At 44.5% G+C, this 10,189-nt stretch overlaps 1 protein-coding gene across 1 annotated transcript; it reads left to right on the plus strand.

Moving 5' to 3' along the window:
* The first annotated feature begins 527 nt into the window (after positions 1 to 527).
* LOC123767794 (probable serine/threonine-protein kinase kinX) lies at positions 528 to 1,355 on the plus strand. The gene has a single exon (XM_045757843.2). It carries the CDS (start codon positions 528 to 530, stop codon positions 1,353 to 1,355), a length of 828 nt encoding a protein of 275 aa, XP_045613799.2.
* The last annotated feature ends 8,834 nt before the right edge of the window (positions 1,356 to 10,189 follow it).

Here is a 10,189-nt window from a genome sequence, read left to right on the forward strand (position 1 = left end):
TTTATTTACTTAATAACTACTGGTATAATATCTTGCTATTATAAAACTAATTCTACTATCATCAAACACATATTTACTTCAAGTTTCAAGCAGAGAATGCATATATAACTAACACGAAGGATTCCTCTCCACTAGATTCACCAGCTATAATGTTTTGGTCATGTTCCAATATCATAAATCGATCCCAGTGTTATGTAGTAGAGAAAAAATGACTTATATCCAGTTTACGTAAAGCTACGAGTGGTCGAAACCACACTTAAATCCCAGAATGAACTTACGAAGGTTTTTCCACTTAGGGTAGTTAATTGAATACGAACGTAGCCGCCACGAAGGCGCTAAGAGGGAAAACGCTCTTAGCTAAGAGGAAAAACCTTCGTAAGTACCTTCCTGAATCCGGCCCCTGGCTCTTAGGTCCCGCCTCTCAACTGTCAACCAATCAATCAATCACTGTTGTGTATTTTTAACGAAACTGGTTCCTTATTCTCCTTCTGGTTGTACTTAAGCTGTGCATACTTCTCCTATAGAATATGAAGTGGTTAAGATTTCTCACCCAATTGACCATTTATTGGGTGAGGTCAATAAATGTAGAGGCTGATATTGATGTGATAGATGTTGAGGCTGATATTGATGTGATAGATGTAGAGGCTGATATTGATGTGATAGATGTAGAGGCTGATATTGATGTGATAGATGTAGAGGCTGATATTGATGTGATAGATGTAGAGGCTGATATTGATGTGATAGATGTAGAGGCTGATATTGATGTGATAGATGTAGAGGGTGATGTTGTTGTGATAGATGTGGAGGGTGATGTTGTTGTGATAGATGTAGAGGCTGATGTTGATGTGATAGATGTAGAGGCTGATGTTGTTGTGATAGATGTAGAGGGTGATGTTGTTGTGATAGATGTAGAGGCTGATGTTGATGTGATAAATGTAGAGGCTGATGTTGTTGTGATAGATGTAGAGGCTGATGTTGTTGTGATAGATGTAGAGGCTGATGTTGTGATAGATGTGAAGGCTGATGTTGATGTGATAAATGTAGAGGCTGATGTTGTTGTGATAGAAGTAGAGGCTGATGTTGTTGTGATAGATGTGAAGGCTGATGTTGATGTGATACATGTAGAGGCTGATGTTGATGGGATACATGTAGAGGCTGATGTTGTTGTGATAGATGTAGAGGCTGATGTTGTTGTGATAGATGTAGAGGCTGATGTTGTGATAGATGTGAAGGCTGATGTTGATGTGATAGATGTGAAGGCTGATGTTGATGTGATACATGTAGAGGCTGATGTTGTTGTGATAGATGTTGAGGCTGATGTTGATATGATAGATGTGGACCCTCAGCGAAGATAAGCAGTGGTGGTTGCTGGCATAACAGACTGGAGGGACTGTGTCACTATCGTTCAACAGGAATCTCTATTTTTGTTTTGTTGCAATGAAATGGTCAAAATTCAGGTATAGCTATTAAAAATAAGATATTAAGAGATTTCATGACAAATTTGTAAGTGGGTTATTATTGTAGTGTGAGGCTGATGGGGCAACCCGTCCTCTTAAAAATAATATAACTTTTCACTCGTATGCGCTATGGCCAAATTTGGACTTAATTTGAAATGATATCGACTCACAAAAGTGACGTACTTTCCCGTTTTCTGTTTGAGTCGTCCGGCTTACTCGGTAAGGTTAGTAGAGGAAACTTTCAATTAACGTTTTTCATAACGTATTGAAACTTTATGAGAATTTCCTGCCCACCTATCAGAGGACCCTTAACTTACTGTTGGTGAAAAAATCCCAAATTTATTTTCATTTTCAAATTACGTCCACTTTCGACCAAACTGGCAAACGGCCAAAAGCGACGTAATTTTTAAGAGGACAGGTTGGGGGGGGGCCATACCCCTGGCTGGGAGTCAGGCGGACGGCGGCTCAGCACCTGTGGGCTAGCCGCCACTGTGGATATGTGAGAACAATTACTCTAAAAGGTAAGCTAGGAATAGCTAAGTACACATAGGTAAGTACACTTTAACGAGTCCAGGAATTGATGCAGGAAAGCTCAAGGTACACCAACTTTACTAGGATCAAAATACGACGGATTTATATAGAGAGTAGAAACTACCACTACTGGGGCCCAAGAGCTACATCATACATAGGTGAGTAGCGTGAACTATAATGGTGTCTACGTTGGAATCATTAAACACAGACTCATTAAAAATATTTTGTCAAACGTATAATTGTCAACATAAATACTTTAACCTGCATTAAATTCTCAGCAACAGCCATATACCAGACGTGACTCCCATCACACATCAGTGTTGTGGACACAACCCAGTGAAGCGCCTCGTTATTCTCCTGACCTCAGCCAGGGTATGTGTGATCCAATTTCACGGTGCAAGCGTCAAGTGTCTGACACAGCAGAACCTGCCCCCGGGTCACTTGATCAGCCCCGGGTCACTTGATCAGCCCCGGGTCACTTGATCAGCCCCGGGTCACTTGATCAGCCCCGGGTTACTTGATCAGCCCAAGGTCACTTGATCAGCCCCGGGTCACTAGCACTTGACCTACCCCGGGTCACAGACACTTGACCTGTGTCAAGGGTGTCAAAGTGTCAGGTGCACTAGGCCACTTCCTGGCGCACCTGACATCTAAACTAGATGGATCAACACAACCTCTAGCAGGTTCGACTCCCAGGACCGCTGTTCCACCTGGCTTCAGAACACTGCCCCAGAGAACAGGAACAGAGCTTGGCACCACTGCTGTCCCCTCTTCTGCTATACGGCTATTTCTTGTCTTACTAATTATTGATTTTTTCGTCGATGCCAGTAGAACTTTCCCCTTAAAAATTGAAGGGTGACGCAGAGCGTGTGTCCCCCTTGACGCTCTACACACAACTGACGGCTGTGACAATCAGGGCTGAGAGACCCAGGGTTATAACTGTCCCAGGGTTATAACTGACCCAGGGTTATAACTGACCCAGGGTTATAACTGACCCAGGGTTATAACTGACCCAGGGTTATAACTGACCCAGGGTTATAACTGACCCAGGGTTATAACTGTCCCAGGGTTATAACTGTCCCAGGGTTATAACTGTCCCAGGGTTATAACTGACCCAGGGTTATAACTGACCCAGGGTTATAATTGAACCAGGGTTATAACTGACCCAGGGTTATAACTGACCCAGGGTTATAACTGACCCAGGGTTATAACTGACCCAGGGTTATAACTGACCCAGGGTTATAACTGACCCAGGGTTATAACTGACCCAGGGTTATAACTGACCCAGGGTTATAACTGACCCAGGGATATAACTGACCTAGGGTTAATACTGACCCAGGGTTATAACTGACCCAGGGTTATAACTGACCCAGGGTTATAACTGACCTAGGGTTAATACTGACCCAGGGTTATAACTGACCCAGGGTTATAACTGACCCAAAGTTATAACTGACCTAGGGTTAATACTGACCCAGGGTTATAACTGTTCCAGGGTTATAACTGACCCAGGGTTATAACTGACCCAAGGTTATAACTGACCCAGGGTTATAACTGACCCAGGGTTATAACTGTCCCAGGGTTATAACTGTCCCAGGGTTATAACTGACCCAGGGTTATAACTGACCCAGGGTTATAACTGACCTAGGGTTAATACTGACCCAGGGTTATAACTGTCCCAGGGTTATAACTGTCCCAGGGTTATAACTGACCCAGGGTTATAACTGTCCCAGGGTTATAACAGACCCAGGGTTATAACTGACCCAGGTTTATAACTGACCTAGGGTTAATACTGACTCAGGGTTATAACTGACCCAGGGTTATAACTGTCCCAGGGTTATAACTGACCCAGGGTTATAACTGTCCCAGGGTTATAACTGACCCAGGGTTATAACTGACCCAGGGTTATAACTGACCTAGGGTTAATACTGACCCAGGGTTATAACTGTCCCAGGGTTATAACTGACCTAGGGTTAATACTGACCCAGGGTTATAACTGTCCCAGGGTTATAACTGACCTAGGGTTAATACTGACCCAGGGTTATAACTGTCCCAGGGTTATAACTGACCTAGGGTTAATACTGACCTAGGGTTATAAATGACCTATGGTAATACTGACCCAGGGTTATAACTGACCCAGGGTTATAACTGACCTAGGGTTAATACTGACCCAGGGTTATAACTGACCCAGGGTTAATACTGACCCAGGGTTATACCTGACCCAGGGTTAATACTGACCCAGGGTTATAACTGACCTAGGGTTAATACTGACCCAGGGTTATAACTGACCTAGGGTTAATACTGACCCAGGGTTTGAACTGACCCAAGGTTATAACTAACCTCGGGTTATAACTGACCCAGGGTTATAACTGACCCAGGGATATAACTGACCCAGGGATATAACTGACCCAGGGTGATAACTGACCCAGGGATATAACTGACCCAAGGTGATAACTGACCCAGGGATATAACTGACCCAGGGTTATAACTGACCCAGGGTTATAACTGACCCAGGGTTATAACTGACCCAGGGATATAACTGACCCAGAGTTATAACAGACCCAGGGTTATTCACCAGCTGTTCTGTTGGGAATTATTCTTAAATATATTAGCCTTTGGACTTATTACATCATAAAAAATCTCATTTGAATTAACTTAATTATCAGTATCAAAATAGAGTAAATGTGACCCTTCTATCACTTATTTACATTGGACAAGGAGAGCCAAGGCGTCAGTGGTGGTGGGTCAGCCAATGTTTGTTAAGACTAGAGGCGCAGGGGAGCAAATTCAGCTCCCTTAATTTCTCTTGGACGAAGTGTTATGGAGATCAAAATGTTTTAGCATCATCAACACGCTGTCAACATAAACAAGGGAAGTGTCCTACTGAAACCCGTTTATCTAATCATTTCTGGCCTGTTAATGTTAGGTATATAAGGGCGGACCGGTTAGAACGCGAACGAGCCTCCTAATAAAGGTAATTAAGCCTTGGTCCTTATTATTTATTATAGAATGTTTTCTCTTATATAGCCGTCATATATTAGGATTCCAGCTTTATAGCTAGTGCCCTTTGACATGAACAAGAAGAGGAAGCAAGACTTGGTATATCAGTTACTTGGGTGATGGAAGCTAGCCTCACACGAGGACAATTTGGTGTCTACATTCTAGTTATACCTGGTGGACTAAGCCTGCTCTACAACAAGATAAGGCACCTCCAATTTATTACTAATATATGTAGTTAAATTTGTAGTTGATTGGCTGCATATATATAAATTTAATATAAACTGCCCCCCAAGGTTATAACTGACCCAGGGTTATAACTGACCCAGGGTTATAACTGACCCAGGGTTATAACTGACCCAGGGTTATAACTGACCCAGGGTTATAACTGACCCAGGGTTATAACTGACCCAGGGTTATAACTGACCCAGGGTTATAACTGACCCAGGGTTATAACTGACCCAGGGTTATAACTGACCCAGGGTTATAACTGACCCAAGGTTATAATTGACCCAAGGTTATAATTGACTCAGGGATATAACTGACCCAGGGTTATAACTGACCCAGTCTTATAACTGACCCAGGGTTATATCTGACCCAGGGTCATGACTGACCCAGGGTTATAACTGACCCGGTGTTATAACTGACCCAGGGATATAACTGACCCAGGGTTATAACTGACCCAGGGTTATAACTGACCCAGGGATATAACTGACCCAGGGTTATAACTGACCCAGGGTTATAACTGACCCAGGGTTATAACTGACCCAGGGTCATAACTGTCCCAGGGATATAACTGACCCATGGTTATAACTGACCCAGGGATATAACTGACCCAGGGTTATAACTGACCCAGGGTTATAACTGACCCAGGGTTATAACTGATCCAAGGTTATAACTGACCCAGGGTTATAACTGACCCAGTGTTATAACTGACCCAGGGTTATAACTGACCCAGGTATATAACTGACCCAGGGTTATAACTGACCCAGTGTTATAACTGACCCAGGGTTATAACTGACCCAGGGTTATAACTGACCCAGGTATATAACTGACCCAGGGTTATAACTGACCCAGGGATATAACTGACCCAGGGTTATAACTGACCCAGGGTTGTAACTGACCCAGTGTTATAACTGACCCAGGGTTATAACTGACCCAGTGTTATAACTGACCCAGGGATATAACTGACCCAGGGTTATAACTAACCCAGGGTTATAACTGACCCAGGGTTATATCTGACCCAGGGTCATGAATGACCCAGGGTTATAACTGACCCGGTGTTATAACTGACCCAGGGATATAACTGACCCAGGGTTATAACTGACCCAGGGTCATAACTGTCCCAGGGATATAACTGACCCAGGGTTATAACTGACCCAGGGTTGTAACTGACCCAGTGTTATAACTGACCCAGGGTTATAACTGACCCAGTGTTATAACTGACCACGGGTTATAACTGACCCAGGGTTATAACTGACCCAGGGTTATAACTGACCCAGGGTTATATCTGACCCAGGGTCATGACTGCCCCAGGGTTATAACTGACCCGGTGTTATAACTGACCCAGGGATATAACTGACCCAGGGTTATAACTGACCCAGGGTCATAACTGTCCCAGGGATATAACTGACCCAGGGTTATAACTGACCCAGAGATATAACTGACCCAGTGTTATAACTGACCCAGGGTTATAACTGACCCAGGGTTATAACTGACCCAGGGTTATAACTGACCCAAGGTTATAACTGACCCAGGGTTATAACTGACCCAGGGTTATAACTGACCCAAGGTTATAACTGACCCAGGGTTATAACTGACCCAGGGTTATAACTGACCAAAGGATATAACTGACCCAGGGTTATAACTGACCCAGGGTTATAACTGACCCATGGTTATAACTGACCCAGGGTTATAACTGACCCAGGGTTATAACTGACCCAGGGTTATAACTGACCCAGGGTTATAACTGACCCATGGTTATAACTGACCCAGGGTTATAACTGACCCAGGGTTATAACTGACCCAGGGTTATAACTGGCCCAGGGTTATAACTGACCCAGGGTTATAACTGACCCATGGTTATAACTGACCCAGTGTTATAACTGACCCAGGGTTATAACTGACCCAAGGTCATAATTGACCCAGGGTTATAACTGACCCAGGGTTATAACTGACCCAGGGTTATAACTGACCCAGGGTTATAACTGACCCAGGGTTATAACTGACCCAAGGTTATAACTGACCCAGGGTTATAACTGACCCAGGGTTATAACTGACCCAGGGTTATAACTGACCCAGGGTTATAACTGACCCAGGGTTATAACTGACCCAGGGTTATAACTGACCCATGGTTATAACTGACCCAGGGTTATAACTGACCCAGGGTTATAACTGACCCAGGGTTATAACTGACCCAGGGTTATAACTGACCCAGGGTTATAACTGGCCCAGGGTTATAACTGACCCAGGGTTATAACTGACCCAGGGTTATAACTGACCCAGGGTTATAACTGACCCAGGGTTATAACTGACCCAGGGTTATAACTGGCCCAGGGTTATAACTGACCCAGGGTTATAACTGACCCAGGGTTATAACTGACCCAGGGTTATAACTGACCCAGGGTTATAACTGACCCAGGGTTATAACTGACCCAGGGTTATAACTGACCCAGGGTTATAACTGACCCAGGGTTATAACTGACCCAGGGTTATAACTGACCCAGGGTTATAACTGACCCAGGGTTATAACTGACCCAGGGTTATAACTGACCCAGGGTTATAACTGGCCCAGGGTTATAACTGACCCAAGGTCATAAACTTGGGTTATAGTTACGCAACTATAATACTCATGCTGCCCTCACTGTCATGCTACACGACTATAATACTCAGACAGTCAACACATTCATGATCCACAACATTCATACAGATGAATATTATGCATCATGCTCATATTCATACTCAACTACTATAATACTCATGCAGCCCACTCACTATTGATCCAAGATTTTAATAATCAAGCAGCCTTCACTTTCATGCTCGCATGGAAGGCACCCGGGAACATTGAAAAGATCACTGCGTGCACAGTTATCACCTGGAAGGCTCTACTTATTTATCACAACCTGCACAGGTATCGCCTGGAAGCCACCAAGAACCATTGCAATGATCATACCGTGCATAGTCATCGCCTGTATGGTTCCAGGGACCATTGTAATGATCGTTCCGTGCATAGTCATCGCCTGTAAGGTTCCAGGGACCATTGTAATGATCAAACCGTGCATAGTCATCGCCTGGAAGGTTTCAGGGACCATTGTAATGATCGTTCCGTGCATAGTCATCGCCTGGAAGGTTTCAGGGGCCATTGTAATGTTCTTACAATTCACAATCATCGTTTGGAAAGCCCCAGGGACCATAGCAATAATCTTAGCGTACACATCATCGTCTAGAAGAAAACAGCGCCCATGACAATGATCTCAGCGTGCACAGGTATCACCTGGAAGGTACCAAGGATGATGGCTATGATATTAACGTGCACAGTCATCGCCTGGAAGCATCCAGGGACATTGGCAATGATCTCAGCTTGCACAGTCATCGTATGGAAGGCACCAGGGACCATTGTAATGAAATTAGCGAGCATAGTCATCGCATGGAAAACTCCCGGGACCATGGCAATGATGTTAGCGTTCACAATCATAGCCTGGAAGGCTCCGGGGACCATCGCAGTGATCTTACTGTGCAAACTAATCGCCTAGAAGGCACCCTGGACCATGACACTGATATTAGCGTGCAGAGTCATCGCCTGGGAGGAACCAGGGACAATGACAATAACCTTAGCGTACACAGGCATCGCCTGGAAGGCACTAAGAACCATTACAATGGACGCAGCGTGCACATTAATTCCCTGGAAAGTTCCACGGACCATTGTTATGATCTTTAGCGTGCACAATCATTGCCTGGAAGACTTTAAAGAATATTGGAAATTATCGTAAATGATCTTTCATAACCTGAAGGCTCCAGGGACCTTGTTAATGATTTTAACATGCACAGTTATTGCCTGGAAGGCACAAGTGACCTTGACAATGATCTCATCATGCACAATCATCGTCTGGAAGGCTCCAGGGACCATGGCAATGATCTTAGTGTGCACAGTAATCACCTAGAAGACACAAAGACCCATGGGAATGATCTTAGCATGTACATCATTGCCAAGAAGGCACCCGAGACTATAACAATGATATCAGCGTGCATATCCATCTCCTGGAAGGTTCATGGGACCATGGTAATGATCTCAGCGTTCACAGTCCTCACTTTTAAGGCTCCAGATGCCATAACAATGATCCTAGCGTGCACAGGCATCGTCTGGAAGGCCCCATAGACCATGGAAATGATCTCAGCATGCACAACCATCACCTGGAAGGCACCGGGTGTTCATCGTAATAAATTTAGCAGTGCACATTCGTCATTGTCATTGAATGCACATTCTTGAGGGCTCCAGGGACCATGGTAATGATCTTAACATGCACATTCATTTTCATTCATATTCATTCACAGTCATTCTCAAGTCACAATTGACTTGAGAATGACTGTGACACAATGGACGGACCGAAACGTCGTCATCCCTCCACTTTCTAGTGTGTGGTCTGGTCAACGTATTTCAGCCACGTTAGTGTGACTCCTAGTGTGCATTGTCTGAAGGCTCCAGGTATCATGGCAATAATCTTAGCGGGAACAGTCATCACTGGAAAGCACCAGGGACCAATATTTTGATCTTTGCATGCAAAATAATCACCTAGAAGGTTCCAGGGACCATGCAATGATCTCAGCGTGCGCAGTCCTCACCTGGAAAGCTCCAGGGACCATGGCAATGACTTCAGAATGAACAGTCATCACCTGCAAGGCACCTGAGATCACTGTAATGAACTTAGCTTGAACAATCAAATACCGGGAAAGCTTCCGGGACCATTGCCATGAGGTTAGCCTGCACACTCATCGCCTGGAAGGTTCCAAGGACCATGAAAATGATCTCAGCGTGCACAGTCCTCATCTGTAAGACTCCAGGGGCCCTTGCAATGATCTTAGCTTGCATAGTCAACGCCTGGAAGGCTTCAGGGACCGTGGCAATGATCTCAGCATAGACAGTCATCACCTGGAAGGAACCAGGGACCATTGCAATGATCTTAGTGTGCAGAGTAATCACCTAGAAAGCA

The sequence above is a fragment of the Procambarus clarkii genome, chromosome 67 (genome assembly GCF_040958095.1).
Source record: "Procambarus clarkii isolate CNS0578487 chromosome 67, FALCON_Pclarkii_2.0, whole genome shotgun sequence".
Classification (NCBI taxonomy): Eukaryota; Metazoa; Arthropoda; class Malacostraca; order Decapoda; family Cambaridae; genus Procambarus; species Procambarus clarkii.

Bases quoted from the DNA above. Each gene is read 5' to 3' on its own strand.
- LOC123767794 (XM_045757843.2), top strand. From the start codon at position 528: ATGAAGTGGTTAAGATTTCTCACCCAATTGACCATTTATTGGGTGAGG.